The sequence below is a fragment of the Geotrypetes seraphini genome, chromosome 6 (genome assembly GCF_902459505.1).
Source record: "Geotrypetes seraphini chromosome 6, aGeoSer1.1, whole genome shotgun sequence".
NCBI lineage: Eukaryota > Metazoa > Chordata > Amphibia > Gymnophiona > Dermophiidae > Geotrypetes > Geotrypetes seraphini.
Window position 1 is genome coordinate 225,188,444 of NC_047089.1, and position 20,816 is coordinate 225,209,259.

Sequence of the window (20,816 nt, forward strand, 5' to 3'; positions counted from 1 at the left end):
GGGTGGGGAGGAGCACTGCCTAAGCAGGAATCCCATGCCTGCTCAGGACAAACTAAAAGAGGACAAGCTTCAGTAGGCTGGATCTGTCCAAGGACATCACCAGGATGTGCCTACAACATCCCCCGCTTGTCTGTGGAGAACACGGTGTGACAGATCAGCTCAGAACTCAAAGTTCTGCCTCCCAGGACCCTACCGAGTATTTGCAGAAAAACTACATTTACAAGAAAAATATGCTTTGCATAAATTAATATTTATTATACACACAGTGCTAAAGTAGCACTTTTCCTTGGTGAGTAGAAGCCAATCCATGAGCGGCATTAGCTGGCAGCCAACTGATAATTCAGATACTGATAAACAGCATGTCTGATCCAGAGACACTTAGCAATGGCCTGCTCTGTAAAAGAGGCACAACATTTTAATAGAATACAATCTGCCCAGTACGTGTGCACTGAGGAAAGAATGGTCTATGCACTTCAGAGGTGTAATAAAGCTAGATTAGTTTCTCAACGAAACACGTCTCTTCATAGTCTAAACACAGTGGGTATACACTCGTCTCAGATGACCAGAGCACCCCTTTGCAAAAACAGAATGGATGCAGTTCAACCCACCCACTGTGGGATGTGCCATACATGCCCAGTGACTCACGTACACCCTGCAACTGAAAAAGGAAAGGCTACTGCAAAAAACGATCCAGCCTTTTCTTAATATTCTCAAAAGCGTCCTTTCCCATGTAGTCCATCTGGCCTTCCTCCCACTTCTTGCGCTCCTCTTCGGTCCTGGGTTCTATTTCTTCAGCAGCTTGAATGGACAGCTCTGTTACAGAAGCAGCAAGGATGCCCTAAGGAAGCAGCAAAAACACAGAGGAAGTGTTACTTCCTGCAGGCTGAAGATATTAAGGATCAAGACCTTATGAGGAAAATCTTTTTGGGATAATTTTTTTTTTTTTAACTGGAAAGTATGTGCATGTTTCTCCAGATTTTGCTGAACAAAACAGCATGTGTTCCTATGCTTTGAAAACTATCATACAAAAACTGTGCTTATGTTTATACCTGCTTTTGGGTGTGGACACTTCCTGGGTTACAATAACATCTCAGGGGAAAGCAGAGAAGCAGACCAGGATGTAGTCTCATTAAAAAGTACTCCCAGGAACACAAGGCTGTACCAGATGTGGCCGTGTTTCACCTATATGGCTGCATCAGGGGCAAGACAGACAAGGAAAACAGTGGAAACTGACAATGGACAATCCACAGGAGCCAGCGGGATAAACAATGCTTATTTATTTCAGTCCAAGATATACAGTAAAGTGGACCCGACACAGTACTGTGTTTCAGCGAGCCAAACCGCCTGCATCAGGGGTCACTATGTTAGGACTTGAATGAAAATAACATCACTTGTGAACGATGAGATTTCAATCCAAAAACGAGCAAGAAGTCGGGACAGGCAGTGTGCGTAAATGTTGCTGTCAAAGCAATAAAGGCATCGGGGGTAAACCATCTGGTGAGACGCGCTAAAAAAACACCAAAGCTGTCAAGTATAAATGTGCCTGGGTCCATGAAGAGTACTTTTAATAAAAGGACTTTACATCTGGATTTTGTTTGGTCTGCTTCTTTGTTTTTTCCTATGGTAGATCTAGTGGACTGGCTGCCTTCTTGCTTTCTTACCCTTACAATGCATCTCTATTTTTTAAAATATATGCATGAGACAAAAAAACGATGTGGTCAAAATACATGCATGTGTACAACCTATGTGTGCCTTCAATTACATGTCAAATAGAAGCTTTGTAAAAAGTCATACTTGGAGATTAAATTTAACCATGAAAATAGCTTTGGAAAAACCAAACAAACCACCATCTAATTGGTTCTAGACCAGTGGTCTCAAACTCGCAGCCCGGGGGCCACGTGTGGCCCGCCAAGTACTATTTTGCGGCCCGCAGTCTGTACTAGTGCTGCCTGCTCTTTGCAGTGTCCTCTGGCTTCCCCCCTGGCTTCCCGCTCTTACCTTCAGATAATTACCGCAGCCTGCAGAGAGGATCGCCGGTGCTGTAGTGATCCTTGCAGGCTGCCGTCGTCCTCAGCAGCAGGTTCCCTCTGCCGTGATCCTGCCTCTGACATCAGAGGAGGGGCAGGACTGCGGCAGAGGGAACATGCTGCGGAGGACGATGGCAGCCTACAAGGAACGCTACAGCACCGGCGATCCTCTCTGCAAGCTGTGGTAATTAGCTGAAACTAAGACCGGGAGGCCAGGGGGAAGCTGGAGAACGCTGCAAAGAAGGGGGAACATGCAGAACTTCGGTGCTGGGGGGAAGATTTATAAACTATAAAGAGTTTCACCTCATGCAAAAATGTCATTTCTTTAATAAGACATTAACTATTTTTTTTCTGCGGCTCTCCAAGTACCTACAAATGCAAAATGTGGCCCTGCAAAGGGTTTGAGTTTGAGACCACTGTTCTAGAATGACCCTGCTCCTCTTCCTTTGCTACCCATTTCAGTTGCTAACCAAGACCACACTGGTTTAAAGGGAGCCATTGTCTTAGCTAGAAAATAAAGATGATCTGTCAGGGCAAAGATGAACCAGGCCTGTACTTCAGAAAATACCTAAGCAATGTGCCTCAATATAAGAATACTCCCAAAAGAAAACAGCCAAGTAAAACTTGGTTAAAGCTTTAAGTGACCATTGATATCTGATCAAACCGCCACAATCATCCCTTGTTTAGAAGTTTTAATCCTAGGCTAATTCACTAAGGAACACACCCAGTGACATTCTATGGGAATAATGACATTATAGAAGGCCTCAGGACACTATTTATACTGCTGTCCAGACAAGACTGTACCGTATTTTCACTCATATACCGCGCACCCGTGTAAAACGCGCACACGGGTATAGCGCGCGGGGAACACAAATTTATGTAAAGAAATTTTTATATACCGCGCACACCGCCCCGACTCTCCTTTCCCCCTTGAAGTCCTGTTCCCACCCTGAAAGCCTGATGCCCCCCAGGACGTCCGATTCACACCCCCCCATAAGACCGCTCGCACCCCCACCCCGAAGGACCGCTCTCACCCCCACAGCCTCCCCCCCCCCATCATGGAGGAGCTCCTACCGTTGTCCTGATGCTTCCTCTGCCGGCGGTCCCGGCCCTTCTGTGAGCCCTGCGCCTGCTGCTTCCTCTTCCGGCGGTCCCGGCCCTTCTGTGAGCCCTGCATCTGCTGCTTCCTCTTCCGGCGGTCCCGCCCTTTCTCTGACATCAGAGAAAGGGCGACACCGCCGGAAGAGGAAGCAGCAGGACAACGGTAGGAGCTTCTCCATGATGGGGGGGGGAGGCTGGGGGGGTGTGAGCGGTCCTTCGGGGTGGGGGTGCGAGCGGTCCTGCGGGGTGAATCGGACGTCGGGGGGGGGGGGGGTGAACTATGTAAAAAAAATGTTGTAAAACGCACTCACGCCTATAACGCGCATGGTTATGCACGGTTTGTAAAATCGTGTATAACACGCGCGTTATATGCGTGAAAATACAGTAGATGGTTCCGCAATAATGGAGGTCACCATGAAAATCTATCCCGTCATTCTGTGGGAAATGTCATCATGCAAGCCTTAAGTAATGATCAAGTCTGTAGCAGAAACTATCACATGGCCCAGGTGTGTAGTAGAAGCTGAAGCAGAGAATCTTCCGAAAAATGTTATAAAGATCAGGGCAGTCCTTTCACCTGATAAAATCCTGGCCGTCTTATTGCAAACTATAGCCAGATGTGTTATATGAAAATTGGGCAGCAGGATTTCCCACAATAGTGTAAGTGAAACCTTTCAAGATCATGTGATCTCACCTGACCAATCCCTGCACTCATCTCAAGCTATCTCCTATCTTCAACAGGATTTTGGTTTCATTTCATTAGAACAGGAGCTTATTGTATCATGACAGGTTCTTATATACCGCAGCTACTTTACAATTCTGTGTGGTTCACAAACCAAGAGATACTGAAGAAACATAGTATGATCACAGCAAATTAATCAAAATTATCTGCCAAACAAGTATATTTTCAACATTCTTCTGAAGGCCAAATAAGAAGTGGAAAATGATAGCACTGTTTAGGCCGATCAGTGGCTTAGTAAGGCAGTAGCAGAAGTCTGCTCCAGGCGCCATCTTGATGAGAGTTCAGGCACCCAGCCTCCTCTGTGCCCCCCCACCCCGCTGCCTCCGCAACATTCCTGGCAAAAGCAGCAAAACCCCCCCCCCCTTCTTTCCGTCATGCTAGCTTTTCCTCGGACATCACTTCCCGGACCCATGCCTAGGAAATGACAGAGGAAGACCAGATGCTGGTGCAGCAGCAGCTTGGGGGGGGTTGATGCTCATGCCAGGAATGTTAGAGGTATCAGGGGGGGAGGGGCGGCGGCACTGCTCCAGGCGCCTCTTACCCTTACTGCGCCACCGAGGCTGATCAACAATGAATCTGATCAAGGAAAGACTTAAGTCTATGAAGTGCTACTTAACACTCTACTGGTTAGAGGTGCTACAGCCAACCTGGCAATAGGTCTCGGCCAACTCCAGAACCACAAATCAAAATTGTGTTAATGTATGAATGGAGGGAGGGAGAGTCAGAACCACATGAACAGCACAATATGAAACCAAGGATTGATCACCCCTGTCCCCGGTAAAAGTTCTTAATAAAAAAGGGGCCAGTCCGGCCCTGAAGGTATGCGAGTCACTCATGTGATGCTGGATTTCCCCTCCCCCCACGCAGCACAAATGTCAAAAAGAACGAGGAAAATTTAGCTGAAATAAAACATTGCGATGCAATAAGCAAACAAAGGTTAGAGAGAAAAAGGAATTACACAGCTGAACAAAGGTTATGATTAGCAAAGGTGGAAGAGCTCGCAACATTAAAACGTCAATAAGGCAGACGGATGGTACATGAATGCAAGCCAATGCGTTTAAAAAGGCAGCAAGAGTCATGTACCAGTTCCGGGGATTTCTGAGGGACGGGATTAAGGCTGGAAAATGGCCACATCTGGGAGTCTGAAGCTGGCTCAGAGAGACTGGAATCAGGGCTGAACATAGTGTCACAATCAGATTGCTAAAACAGAAGTGTTCAATCAGATTATTTCTTAGCCATTGTGCTTTAATATAATAATAATAATAATAAAGATATTTTAAAGACGCATCTAAAAATTAGTTTATGAGTAAATACTAGAGAAGAGGAGAAATGCTCTTTTCAGGCTGTATGCATCACTAGCCATGAAATCCATGCAGTGGGTACATGAGAGAGACCTAAGTGGTTCTACGAGTCACTTCCTCTGGATATACATAAATGGGACACTTTGACCTGGGGGAGGGGCATGTTAATTTAAGCAGTGAAGTGCTGTCTTTGGGGTATTTTAATCATTTATGTGTGAATGTGACAAAATAACTATTAGCACCAGAAAAAAAACAAAACCCTCAATGAGTTCCTTTAAAGTACACAGCAGGAAAATTTGACATCAGACAGAACCCCAATAGTATGAAGATAGAGAAATCCCTATATACAATTAGAGAATGACAAGATGACAGAATTTTTCCCCGTCCCTGCCAATAAGAAAAAAATTTGATCACGTAACCCCTCTGTTAAAATCTGCTCACTGGCTACCAATTCCAAATCATATTACTTATAAAATAGCACTTTTTTCCTTTTAAATCTCTAGATTCCGAAGAACTGGCCTTTATTCATAAATTTATTATCCCACATGAACCAACTTGAGTCTTTAAGATCCTCATTACAACACCTTCTTCATATACCATCATTAAAAATTATCGGCTTACGTCGGGCCACCTCTTTCGCGGTTCTTGCTCCTGCGATATGGAACTCTTTGCTTCAGTATATCAGGGCAGAAAATAACATCCAAATTTAAGGGAAATTTAAAGACTTATTTATTTCAAGATGCATACGACTCTTAATCTGACTTTAAACATAGCTAGAACAGCTCCCTACTGCTACCTACCTCCCCTCCTATTGTGCCCTCCCTTTTTATATATTCTTTACTTTTAAATTGTAGTTCTCCAAACTGTTCTTGTTAGTCAGGTGTTGTTAAGTGGATATTTGTCACTCGTTTCCCTACTTTTAATCAATTTTTTTAAACGCTTAGAAATTTTGATTTGTGTTTAATCAAAAAATTTAATAAACTTGAAATTCATTTTCCCGTCCCATCCCGGCGAGTTCTTTTCCTGTCCCTGCCAACTCTGTCCTCATCTGCACAAGCCTCAAACACTTTAAAGTCATAAGTATCCGAGGCTTGTGCAGTTAAGGCAGAGCTTACATGAATGGGACAGTGATAAGGAGAGCGACAAAACTTGTGGGGACGGGGGGGGGGGGGGGGGAAAATTTGTCCCCATGTCATTCTCTATATCCAACCAACCAGAATACACAGAGAATGACACAGGGACAGAATTTGTCCCAGTTCCCGTCCCCGTGGTTAAACGTGGGAAACCAACCCTGTCATTCTTTAAGAAGAGAGGGAAGAATCAGCGTGTGAATGGGCTCAACCACTGACCCTCAAGCCTTGCATTGAAGAAGGCTCAAGCGGAAGGACTGAAGTTTGAGACAGACCAAAGAATGAAACAGGACGGTTTCTCAAAGTTATCTGCGGAGATGAGAACAAATTCTGTCCCCATTGTCATTCTCTGATCTAGAGCTCGCCAGTGACCTGGAATAAAAGAACAATTTTAAATCTATCCTATCTGCTAAATGGAGTTCTTCTCATCATACGCTTTATACTAATAGCTTGGAAACCGCTTTTGACATGCGATTTGATTTTGATTCCTTTTTGAGCGACTTCAAATCATTTCGAAAAGGAATCAAAACTCTGCTATTCAAAAAATGTATCCAGATATCTTAACTCTTCCCCTTTCCCCTCCCTTGTAAATCCCCCCTCAAAGTCTCACCCTCTCTTGTAATTTTTTCTCTCCAAAGTATCAACCATGTATACAGCTCCCTAAATTGTAATTCTCCTGGTAATGTCGTTAGCTTCTTTTGTAATCCACCTAGAACTGCAAGGTATGAGCAGAATAAAAGTCACTAATGTAATGTAATTTATTAGTTAAAGGCAGTATAGAAAGTTCCTCAAAAGTGGAAAATACTAAAAGTAGGCAGAGAACATGAAAGCAATACCTAGAACCTTTTATAAAACTAAATCTTGGTACTTTTATTCCCTCATTTGAACATAATATGGACCACTTTTCAATGTATCAGGATGGTGCTAGCTAGTATTGATTTGAACTGGGATTCTGCTTTTACTCTTGTCACCTGTTAGTTCCATAACAGAACTAAGCAGAGAAAAATTTTCAGTTTAATATTGTGAATGCATTTCTGAAGCCAGCTTGAACAATATTCCAAAAGGTTTTAACCAGGTAGGAGAGGCCCCCCCCCCCCCATCCCATTTAAACCAGGCTGAGCAGGTCAGCCACTGTTACTCAGTGGCACTTAACCAAGCAATGCTGCAAGATCAACAGCACAAACTGGCCATCTCAAATAGAGAATGACACAGGGACAAATTTTTCCATCCCATCCCCTTGAGTTCTTTTCCCGTCCATGCCCCTTTCCTGCAAGCTCTGTCCTCATCTGCACAAGCCTCAAACCCTTTAAAATCCTAAGTAGCAACATTCTAGAGCTCAGACTGTGATGTCACAATGCCTCATTCCACCAATGCCTAAGCTCTGACCTCACCTGCACAAGCCTCAAACCCTTTAAAAATCATAAGTAGCAACATTCTAGAGCTCAGACTGTGATGTCACAATGCTTCATTCCACCAATGCCTAAGCTCTGTCCTCTTCTGCACAAGCCTCAAACCCTTTAAAATCATAAGTAGCAACATTCTAAAGCTCAGCTCGTGATGTCATAATGTCTCATTCCACCAATGCCTAAGCTCTGTCCTCTTCTGCACAAGCCTCAAACCCTTTAAAATCATAAGTAGCAACATTCTAAAGCTCAGCTCGTGATGTCATGTCTCATTCCACCAATGCCTAAGCTCTGTCCTCTTCTGCACAAGCCTCAAACCCTTTAAAATCATAAGTAGCAACATTCTAGAGCTCAGCTCGTGATGTCATAATGTCTCATTCCACCAATGCCTAAGCTCTGTCCTCTTCTGCACAAGCCTCAAACTTTAAAATCATAAGTAGCAACATTCTAGAGCTCAGCTCGTGATGTCATAATGCCTCATTCCACCAGTGCCTAAGCTCTGCCCTCATAAGTGTCCGAGGCTTGTGCAGTAAAGGCAGAGCTTACAGGAATGGGGCAGGGACAGGGATAGCGACAACTCACGGGGACAAATTTGTCCCCTTATCATTCTTTAATCTCAAATCCAGGCAGTGAAAGGGTGGTCCAGAGAGATAGTGGAAATGGAGCCGGGGAATTATGAAGATGCTGGCAATATGCAATGCCAATGCCCACCCAGCAATCCACAGTAAAAATCAATCCGATAAAAAGAAAAAAAAAAGATTGTGGATAAGATGTTCTGAAAATGATTTATTTCTCTTCACAATAAAATCATAAAAATACAAATGTAATAGTCCAACCGGACCCTACACGGTCTGTGTTTCGGCAAACACACTTTCCTCAGGGGTCCAGTAGATGTCAACATATAAATAAAATAATAAAAAAGGACTAAAGGCAAAATAGTTGTTTTTGAGCTATAAAACATAAAACAGTTATTCTCGGCTATCTGTTATGTGTTTTTTTTGCCTTTAGTCCTTTTTTTATTATTTTTATTGTGTTTTAACATCAACTGGACCCCTGAGGAAGGCGCGTTTATTACATTTGTATTTTTATGATTTTATTGTGAAGAAAAATAAATCATTCTCAGAACATCTTATCCACAGTCTTTTTTGTTTTTATCGTCATATAGCTAAGCAACCAGATAGGATTGCCCTAAAAGTTGGGTTGTTACAGTTGTCCAGGTCCTGCCGCTTCTGAATAAGTGGAACTGAAGTTTCAGCCATCAGGCTGTGGCTTTCTCCATAGAAAGTCAAAGCGTGATGGCTGAAACTTTGGTTCCACTGTAGACGCAGCAAGATCTGGAACAACTGCAATCGATCATGATGCCAACCTCAGAAGCCCAAGAACACATTTACAAAAGGCTGTTCTGACTCTGCATCCTGTCACCGATTGTCAACCAAGACCCAAACAACCATCAAGTAGCGACATGCTTCTGATTTCCCCTTCTTTCCAATCCCCCCTATTTGACCCTCTCAAACATATTCAGTCCATCCTCACCAGGCCTACTTTCATCTCTAGTGATCTAGGAGCAGTGCTGCTCAACCCAGTCCTCAAGGCACACCTAGCCAGATGGGTTTTCAAGATATCCACGTCCCCCGTCCCCCCCTCCCCCCATATCTAGTACGAGGCACCAAGCCCAGCCCATTCACCCACCCAGTTCTGTATGGTCAACTGTGTTCTCTGTCACTTAAGCACCAACTGATAAACACTGGCACCAAGGACTACTGCAGCTGTAACTAAATTTACCGGGGAAGTTGGAGGTGCTGGTTCTGACGCTAGGATGTCTACAAAGGTGGCTGAAGGTGGGGGCACTGGATCTGGCTCACAGTCTGGAACTTCAGGACTTCCAACCTCAGATGAGACGGACTGCTATAAATAAAACCAAAAACAAGAAAGGTTGAAATATGATATTCAACTTCTGTCTTTCATTCTCCATCACAAGAGAATACTTCTCATCCATCAGGAATTCAGAACAGTCAAGTTTTAAGCACATAGTACAAAAATGGATTGCTCTCTCAGGCCCATTTTCCCTCCTTCCCCCCCAAAGACACACAAAACACACTTAAACAAGATCAATATATAGCTGTTGTGATCAATGAGCTTTCCTACCAAAATTCAAAAATTTGTGACTTGCCTCCCTTCCTGAGGAAACAACCCACCCTCAAACCTCAGCCAATCAGGTTGTGAGAACCCACAATATATAAAGAAACTGTAGACCTCAACAGCATAAGGGGAGAGAGTGTGGCACAGTGGTTAAAGCTACAGCCTCAGCATCCTGAGGTTGTGGGTTCAAATCCCATGCTGCTCCTTGTGACCCTGGCCAAGTCACTTAACCCCCCCACCTCATTGCCCCAGGTACATCAGATAGATTGTGAGCCCGCAGGGACAGATGGGGAAAAATGCTTGAGTCCCTGAATAAATTCATGTAAACCGTTCTGATCTCCCTTGGGAGAACGGTATAGAAAAATACCCTGAAGAAAGCTACAGCATAATGGCCGAAAAATTGGTTCCACTTAGATGCAGCATGACCCGCACACTGCAAAGATCATGATGCCTGCTCCAGAAGCCTGCGAGAGCATGTACAGCTGTGGTTTCTGCAAATCTGACAGATTCCTTGCTCGGCCAAGCAAGAGCACATTAATAGCAGCAGAGGTGAATATATAATGCACCAAGATGTACTGGGGAGAAAGGTACTACTGTGAGCATCCATGATCAATGATCAACTAAATTAAAAGGGAAGGAAGAATCAGTCACATCCAAGACAATTACTGGCTCACAATTCAAATCTTTTCCACATCTGTACACCAAATTATAAAGTTCCTCGTGAAAAGGGAGGTCAGAGAAAGCACCCATCGGCTCTGAAAAAACACAGAACCCCATCTGTTTTGTCACATGCCCAGAATGGACCAAATGACAACAAATGGAACCTTACATTTGTGTTTTAGGTAATAAACTGCTAAAATTAAAAATTAAAATTACAAATCCTTTTGAAATATAGGAGTGTGGTATAACAAGGAGGAATGGGCAGGCAAAGGCAGTTCAATGCCCTTTTGCTTTCTATGTGATGAGCTTTTCCTGAAGTCTGGAGCGTTACTGTAAAGCTACCATATAATAGGAAAAACAAAATGCATCTCACCTGGACTTAAGAGGCTCCTCTCACCTTGCATTAGAAAAGCATCCTTGGCTCAGTGTCAAAATAATTACAACCATTTTACATTTTCTTACAAATATCCATTCATGAGCATGGAAGTGCAATTAGAAAAAGGAATTCATTAAATGGACACTAGATGGTGCTAATTCACAATAGTACATTAAAGTCATGCCTAACACAAGTCTATTTTGCCTTGGCCATTGCGTAGGCCACTAGAAACTCAGCCTTATGCCCCTGCCAAATGTGATCTAATATGAATTATTTCTCCACAAAATTAAAAAAATGACCACGATCATTAAAAAAAAAAAGAAGAAGTCTCATTTGCAAATGCATTCAAAGTAGCTCATTTACAGACAATGGATAAAAGTTTGCTACGGTAGATAGTTTTTGACTTTCCATCCCCAAAAGGTACTTAACCAGGCTAATACTGAGAAACTCTTCCCCCCCCACCTCTTTTCAGATTCTTCCCCCCCAGCATCTACAAGGTGTGGGGGGGTTCTCCCTAGTAGGAGGCGGCGGCAGCAGCAATCCCAAAGTGTTCCACTTCCTACCACATCAATGGCCTCATTCAAAATGGCAGCATCAGCCCTATAACAGTCTCATAGTACTAGTGTACTAGTGCTAGGGGGCAAGATTTGGTTGAATACCACTGTACAAATTTATCTGCTGTACAACAGCACACACAATGTGCGATTGTACTGCAAGTTAGTAACTTGGCTTTTTTAACTGAAGACTAGAAAGCTTAAAAAAAAAAAAGTAGCCAACAAAAAATTTTGTAAAATTACATTTGCTGTCAGGACTCACATTAGCGGGATAGTAAAAATGTGTCTACAATTTTTCTATGGGAAATTTCACAAAAGATATATCTGAGGTGCTATTAAATTTTAGGCCCAACACAGTCTGTGAAAGCAAATACAATTTCATTATGCATCAATAGTCATTGAACTGCTTTGCATGGATTTGCATTCCAGCAACTATATTTAAACTTAATTTCATACACGCCAAAGCATGTGCAAAATACTGCTCTTTGTGAAGGAGAGAAATTATATTTGCAAAACAAACTTTAAAAAACCTATTCCACCTTCTCATCCACGAACAGCACAAGGCAGATTGCAAAAAAATATAACAAAGCAAGCAGAAAACTGCATAAACACGGTGTGTATATTATCTGCAGTATACATTTATACTTTCACTTTTTTAAAAGTTTTCCCATCTTAGCCTCAAGGTGTGTTGTATACCATACATACTTGAATATAAACTGAGATTTTTGAGCCAACAAAATGGCCAAAAAATGAGGATCTCCGTTTATATTTGAGCCACCACCCGACCACTGCTGCTGCTGTCCTCTCTTCAAGTCCTCTATGACCACCGCCAGTGCTGTAGTCACACGCCTACCCCCACAGAAGAACACCAGTACCACTATCCTACCACCCCTAAAATAACCCACACTGTTGCCCTCCATGTGTTCCCCCACCAGTGCTGTAGCCACACGCCCTCCCTAAAGAACACCGACGCTGCTATCCTGCCACCCCTAAGATGACTCGTGCTGTTGTCCTCCATGTGCACTCCACCCCCCCAGCCGAAATTGTGCTTACCCATCAGCTGTTGAAGAAAAAAAAAGCCGAAGCCGCCAATGCTAGGTGTTGATCCGGTGCAGGGCCTCGAGCATCTGCGCATGTTCAAGATATGCGAGCTCTCACCCCCTCTCCAAGCATCTCAGAGGGGTCGGGAACCAGCAGGCTTTGAGCATAGTATAGTTTCAAGATCTTATTGGTGACCTACAAGTGTGTTCATTCTGCTGCCCCTCAATCTCTCCTTGCTTCTCTCTCCTTATACACCTCCCAGAGAACTCCGTTTCTCAGATAAGTCACTCTACGTTACCCTTCTCCTCCACTGCCAGTTCGACTTTGTTCCTTTCATCCAGCTGCCCCCTATGCCTGGAATAAATTACCCGAGTTTGTCCGTCAAGCCCCTTCCCTTGTTTAAAAGCAGACTGAAACACCACCTTTTTGATTTAGCTTTCAATCTTTAACCCTACTCCTCTTCCACAGCCAACTGATTAACTGTTCCCCTTAACTATATCCATGACATCCTGTTTGTCTTTGGGAAGCAGAGCTGAGCTTCTGATGTCATAATGGCTCTTCCACCAATAAGAGCCAACCTCATCAGTGATGTCACAATGGCTTGATTGTCCTGAACTCCTCTCAGCCCTCCAACCCAGCCAGCTGATTAACCATTCCCCTTAACTGTATCCATAACATCTTGTTTGTCTGTCTTGCCTGTTTAGACTGTAAGCTCTTTCGAGCAGGGACCGTTTTCTTACTCTTTGTGACTCTGTACAGCGCTGCGTGCGTCTGGTAGCGCTATAGGAATAATTAATAGTAACAGTAATATGATAAAGAGATGTTTCAATTGAAAGGAATGTTTAAATGTTTCAATTGAAAGGAAACTCTGGAATGAAGGCATAAGATGAAGATGAAGGTGAAAGGAGACTCAGAAGTTACCTCAGAAAATACCTTTTCACAGAGAAGATGGTAAATGTTTGGAATGGCAAGTGCTGGGATGTGTTAGTGCAATCTGAATGGTTTTGGTTTTAGAAGCGAGCTTTAAAATTAGACTGCAGAAGATGCAGGGTTTTTGCAATGCACAGGTTAATTTGGCAGAAAAAGAGCCCTACATTTGAAGATTATGCACTTAACCCCAGATTCTATATATGGCACTGAAAGTTTAACATGTGCGTGCAACTAAATTATTTATTTTTAAAATTTATATACCGTCTATATCTAGACGGTTTTCACATAAAGCATACATAAAGTCAACATTACAAAGAGCTAAGTCTTCATGACCGCTCTTGCCCACTTCCATCTATTAGATAAAGAGCCGCCAAGTACAAATGAATACAACTTGAGCTTAATTGGCACCAACTTGGATTTGCGCTCTATTCCAGGACACCGAGCGCTTAAATCCTATAGCGTGCAATTCAAAAGGTTGCATGGCCAGTGGAGGGGCACTCAAAATATTTCTGTGCAGTGTTATAGAAAAGGGTCATTTCCATGCCATGAGTTAGGTGCCAGCATTTATACTAGGTTTCAGCTGACATATAAGCCTGAGAACGACCTCTAAGCATTATTCTATAAAGGGCATCCTTTATGAACACCATTTGGCATTGATTTTTGAGCAGCATTTATAGACGTTCCTCCTTACTAACTTACAGACAAAGCTTAAAAAAAAACAAAAAAAAAAACCCCACCAGTAATCGGGACCCTACCAGTAATTTAGGGATTTCTGGCAGAGTACGGTTTTGTTGCTCAAGTTTATAGATAATGCAACAGAAGCTAGTGTAAACTCATGAATCTGGAATGTAGTATTTGTCAAAGGTATGGTCTGCAATCAGATTAAATGATTAACCTGCCAAAAGGATTGGCAATCAATTACTAAGCTTTCTAGATTCCTAGCGTCTGCTGTAATTGCTCCATACAGTAACAGCTGGGTTCATCAGTCCCAGTCCAGAGAATTCATTTTATTTTTGCACTCTGAAAGACAGGAGAGAACCTCCCCCCCAAAAAGTGGGTGCACCAAAGTAACATAAAATTGTATTTATATACCGCTATACACTGTTTGCATATTTATTTTATCATGTCTATTTCATCATGTATTTGTTTTTATCACGTATTTATTTTAAATACTATGGAGCTCACAATCGAAAGAGAAAAATGTCCAAAAACCGTCCTAAGTCAGCACTTGGACGAGCATTTCTCAAAAACGTCCAAGCGCCGATAATAAAAACGGGTTTTGGACGTATTTCTAAACGACCTAGGCCTTCATAGTGCCGCTGAACGACCAACGCTAAACGGGGCGTTTCGGGAGGCGTGTTGAGGGCGGGAGTTGGGCAGGACATGGGCCGGCTTAGACTTAGTCCTACAGCATGTATAACCGAAAGTTTAACAACAGAGCCTAGACGGAACTTTGACGTTGTGACTTAGACCATGTTTTACATGGTCTAAGTCAAACACCCACCTAAACTCACCAGATAAGCACTGCAAACACAAAACACAGACCCCCACACACTACCCCAGTGATCACCAACCCCCCCCACCCCCATAAAAATTTTATTCACAACTTTAAATTTCAGCCTCCAGACCATCATCACCTGGCCACCTGGCATAGGAAAGCCTAGTCGCCCAGCCCAAAGGCAGCTTAAGTCGTCTTGGGGGTGGGTTAGGGACCCATAGAGAGGGGGACCCATGTCCATAAGCCCCTGCAATCACTGCATTGATCCTTAAACATGTGCACACCCCTATACACCCCCAACACCCTTTTTTACTGGCATATAAGTGGCTCCTGCAGCCATAAGGGCTATTGGGGTGGTAGATAAGTGGGTCTAGGGGATTCTGGAGGTGGCTTGGGGGGCTCATCGTCACCTATAAGGGAGCTGTAGTGAGGAGAAGCCATGGCACCCTTTTTGTGAAGTTCATGGCAGTGCCCTGTAAGGTACCCCACTATTTAGGTGGCATGTCTGGGTATGCAGTCCATCACTTTGCAGACTCCTCCCACATCCAACAGGGCTTGTTCTAGGCGTTTTGGACTTGGACGGAAAGTAGGACGGAAATGTGGTATAAAGATGGACGATTTAGCGGCTTGGACGATCAGATCGGCAGGACGTATAATTAGACGATTTTCAAAAGTAAAAAAAAGTTGGACGTATCTTTCGAAAATGTGTCTTAGACTCTTTTTAACTTTGGACGACTTGCGAGATGGACGTAAATGGACTTAGGCGTCCATTTCGATTATACCCCTCCACGTATGTAAATTATGTAAACCGTTTAGTTTTAAATGGTATATAAATTTTTAAAATAAATCTAAATGGTGAACAAAGGCAGAGCATGGCACCAAGAACAGGGTCTAGAGGCTGGGCGGAGTTGGAGAAGTATACAGATACATAGATCAGTGTTTTATCAAGGACTTATTGTACAAATGGATTTTTAGGTTATGTCTGAAGTACTATTAGAACTGAACTTCCTGAGGTATTGCTAAAAACCCCTTATCCATTTCTTGTCTATATTTCTTCTACCAGAGATTTCAGCAGTTGGAACCCAAGCATAGTACCGGGTAAAGCTTTGGATTCTCGCCCAGAAATAGCTAAGAAGAAAAAAAATAAAATAAAAAATAAAATATAATAAAATAAAATAAAATAAAAAATTTAAATTGAATCAGGTTGGGCAGACTGGATGGTCCATTCGGGTCTTTATCTGCCGTCATCTACTATGTTACTATGTTACCTACAAGTAGAACTAATCAAAAACAGTTTTCTCTTCCTACTAAAACTGTCTCATTATTTAGCTTCTTTTCATGCATAGTTTCTATTACTCAAAAGTTCATCTCAGCAATCTTAAAGGGATTGATCCCAGCAAAGGTGATATACATTTGAATTTTTTTTTAAAAAGTATCCTTGAATACATTAATGGTCCAACATGTCCAGCCAAAGACCAGAAATACACAGATAGCAAACACAAATCTGGGGTTTTACCATTTTCTCTTCAAATCCAGTCTCATTCTGCTAGATCAGGGGTGTCAAAGTCCCTCCTCGAGGGCCCAATCAAGTCGGGTTTTCAGGATTTCCCCAATGAATATGCATGAGATCTATTTGCATGCACTGCTTTCATTGTATGCTAATAGATCTCATGCATATTCATTGGGGAAATCCTGAAAACTCGACTGGATTGCGGCCCTCGAGGAGACTTTGACACCCCTGTGCTAGATCCTTCTGTTTTAGAGTGACAGCCCCTACCCATGGATTTATACACAGAACCATCTAAAAAAAAACAAAAAAAACAAAAACTACTTAAAAACTTACTACCTTCCAAGGCTTACTCCAAGGTTTCTCCAAACTTATTACTTTCCCTATCTTAGTTGAAACACTTATTTTATCTGGAGTGTAGCGTCTTATTACTCAACCCAAACCTAATTCTTACCCTTACTCAACCCTAAACCTGACCATAACTTGGATTTATGTCTCATCAATCCTTCCCTAAATATTGTGTCTTGGTAATTTTAACCCATCACTTCTAACAATAGATTGTAATTTAGGATCCCCTCATGTCTTTCCTTTTTCCATTCCTATCCATTTTATTATAAATCACTTAGAGGGGCAATTTCGATTGGATAGCCAAGCCTTCAACTATGGATGTTTCTCGCAAGATGTCCAAAATCAGGGGTGGAGAAACAGCCATTTTCAAAACAAGAGAAACCACTAGACGTCCAACTTTTTTTTTCCCCAAAAAAAATCACCTAGTTGAACATCTTGGCCGTCAGGACTTCCAACCTTAGGACGTTTTAACTTTTTTGCCCATTTGACTACAAAAACGTCCCACGTACAAAACATCCAAATCCAGACCATTTGGACATGGGAGGGGCCAGCATTGTAATGGACTGGCCACAAAGGACATGCCAACAGAGTAGTGGAATCCAAACTTAAGGTGCCATAAACACTTCTTGATATTAATAAAGTACTAACAACACACCTCTTATTTTCATATTCTATTATTATTTCATCTTCTGTTGTAAAAAGAATAATAAAAAAATAATAGAATAATAAAGAAATAGAATATGAGAAAAAAAAAAAGGTTAGGTGTGTGGGATAACTATAGTTGCAGGATCAATGAGAAGGGCTGCCACCACAGGCTAGACAGCTTGGGTGGCGTTCTGAAGATCCCATCCTAGTGTGGTTACCATTAGAATTAGTTCAGCGCTGATGTACATTGTGTGTGGCCCCATATTATTATTTTTATTTTTTAAATTTTAAGTGCTGGTGTGTATATTTGGTCATGATTCCTTTATTTCAGATCTCTTAGAATCATTTTCCATCTTTTCCTTGGCCTGCAAGTCGGTCATCTCTTCCATTTGAACTCTTGTCAAGGTCAGTGAAGTGGATTACAAGTCTTCATCAAGCTTTGCCACCTCTTTTGAGCCAACTTTTAGGATTATGAAATCAAAATCTCTGGCTATCTACTCTTGAGAAATCTGTATAATTGCCCCTTTCCAGAGAATGGAACTTGAAATGCATTCAGCTTCTCTGCATCTATAATTGGTTTGATTCAGGAGTCTGATGCAACATTTAGATGATATCAAATGAGAAAAAAAAGTATAATTCACAACTTTTCCCGGTACTAGTTTTGAGGGGTTTTGTGGTTGGGGTTTTTTTTTTTTTTGGGGGGGGGGAATAAAATTACCGTCTGAAGTTCCATGAGCCAAGTGACAGCATGACCTCAATGCAAACAACAAATGTGTGTGATGTATGGAATGACATTGTGCTCTTGAGTCGTAGCAGAAAATTTTGAAGAGATAATCTGTGGCACAGAATCTTGTCTGCATAGCATGGTCATGACATCGTGGACATTTTGGGGCAGCATTTCCTGTTGGAGGCATATGTGTCTGCAGGACGTGGCAACTGAATTGTTGTAATCCACCTTGAAGCTACTCTGCAAATGTAGAGGAGCAGTACAGAATGTATTAAAATCGATTTACCGACGGCAACATTTGGAAGATCTGGTTTTTGTTTCTGAGCATTGTGGCAGCTCAGCAATGCAAATCATTCTCGGCCTCTTGCTTCAATCAACAAAACCCACAATTTGCAAAAAAAAAAAAAAAAAACCCAAATAAACCCTTTTTATGAGATTCAACACATCCAGTGTCTTGTGATGGTTATGAGCAGCATATCGAACAAACAAAAACAAAACGGCATCTGACTGGCCTGAGTCATATCAGTGATTCATCCAACTGCATGCTGGTTTCAATTCCCCTTTTTCCTTGTTGACTAACTGAAGATGTCTTACATTCATGTATGAATTACACACTTGATGACAATATATATTTTTTTCAGTCTCCTTTCCATACAGGCTGCCATGCATGAACTCAAAATTTCTAGAATACACTCGTGAGCTAATCAGGGTTTCTCCAGTTGTGCCATGTGGCTTCTTGATTTTGGAAGTCGGGTGTGCCACTTTTTATGGCACGTCAAAGCTTGTTTTCAGTTGGAGAAAATCCAAAACTTGAGTGAACAAACAAACAAACATAAAATCTATACCCCATGTCAATCATTTAGCCTTTCCCCCAGATTCTATAAACAACTAAATTTGCTTGCACAAATCTGTGCATTTCTGATTTGTGCACACAACTTTGTTAACAAGCCAATCTGCACTGGTAATTGCCAATTAATAAGTAATTATTGGCACTAATTAGAATTTCTAAGTATATTCTATGAAGTAATGTGTGTAAATTCTACAGCACAGATCTCAAAAGGGGCATGGCCAGGGGAGAGGGCATGACGTCTATGGAAGAAACGTTGTTCACTCGACCTTGACCAAGGTGACAAACATGAATTCATGTCAGAAGCAGCCAGTATGACGAAGGTAAGTTAACTGTTTTGATAAAAATTGAATACTGAAACATTGAGCATCAAAAAGTTTTTGAAACATCTACCTAAGAAAAAATTGAAGTTTAATAGAAAAAAAAATATCTTAAAAACAAATAATGAACCAATGAGGATACTGGCTTCATACAGACTAAACAGCAGCTCCAAGCACTGTTATACTTTTAAAGCATTTATATGCTTATCTTGATCCACTAAAAAAAAAAAAAAAAAAGATATTCACTAGTGTTATTTGGTATTAGTGTTTACAGGAGAAAAGCCCAGGCTTTTCCCAAGAGATAGGCACGCTGTTACAGAATTGTAATCCGCTTCGATATTCGTGTTACTGGAGGCAGTATATAAAGTTTTAAACAAACTATAAACTATAAACTAAACTATAATATATCAAACTGCAAACTGTGCCAATACATTTTAGGGGAACCCACAGTCACTCGCATGGAAAAAAAAACATTCAGCATAAGAGGATCCTACACATGCTAGTCTCCCAATGTGGTATATCATTCAATGCATACGAACATAAGAATACGTCAGACCAATAATCCATCTAGCCCAGTATCTCATCTTCACAGAGGCCAATACAAGTCACAAGTAGCTGGCAAAAACCCAAATAAGTAGCAACATTCAATACCACTGATCCAGGGAAAGAAATGGCTTCCCCCATGTCTGTCTCAACAGCAGACTATGGACTTTTTCCTCCAGGAACTGGTCCCCCAAATTTTTAAAACCAGCTACATTGGGCGCTCTTACCACTTCCTCTGGCAACGCTCTGCTCTGAACGTTTTCTAGGGCCGCTATATCTTTTTTGAGATAAGTAGACCAGAACTGAATGCGTTACTCAAGGTGAGGTCTCACCATCGAGTGATATGGAGGCATTATAAACATTCTTACTCTTGTTAACCATTCCTTTTAAATAATTCCTAGCATCTTGTTTGCTTTTTTTTGGCCACCGCCGCACATTGGGCGAAGATCTCAGCGTATTGTCCATGACGACACCCGGATCTTTTTCCCAAGCTCCGACTCCCAAGGTCAACCCTAGCATACGGTAACTATGATTTGGATTATTCTTCTAAAATGGGCATCACACTGCATTTGTCCAAATTTAGCCCCAAATTTAGCCTAATCTGGCTGTGAAATTTCAATGTCATTCCCAGCAAAGATGCGAGGTCTTTCTGCCATCCAGATAAATGTTGATCACAATACAATCATTTCAGACTGAAAAATAAATCAAGCCTGAAAAACAATCCGACTGCCTACTAGTTTTAATAGTTGCTGAAAAAAAAAAAGGTAAGCGCCAGCCCACAAAACCCAGAGAATGAACTTAAATGGAAAATGCACTCAACTGAATAAGGTCTCTTACTGGTATGACATTAATCTCAAATTTTTTAGCATTGGAGGAATCAATTACATCGCTTATTTTTATTTGAGAGTTGGGAGGTTTGAGGTTCACCTAAAAAAACTTGTCTTTTTATGGAGGTTTGGGATCCTTATATTCAGAATCTT

General features: G+C 41.9%; 1 protein-coding gene across 3 annotated transcripts in view; it reads right to left on the reverse strand.

Moving 5' to 3' along the window:
• Nucleotides 1-231: 231 nt before the first annotated feature.
• GYG2 (glycogenin 2) overlaps nt 232-20,816 on the reverse strand; it is an 80,453-nt gene continuing 59,868 nt past the window's right edge. For 2 of the 3 annotated variants that reach the window (XM_033949969.1, XM_033949971.1), the window contains exons 8-10: nt 9,484-9,606; nt 4,951-5,067; nt 232-838 (exon numbers count right to left, since the gene is read on the reverse strand). In XM_033949969.1, coding sequence (XP_033805860.1) covers nt 674-838; nt 4,951-5,067; nt 9,484-9,606 — 405 coding nt within the window. In that variant the 3' untranslated portion in view covers nt 232-673. The remainder of the gene's footprint in view (nt 839-4,950; nt 5,068-9,483; nt 9,607-20,816) is intronic. The other variant, XM_033949970.1, reaches the window with a different exon arrangement.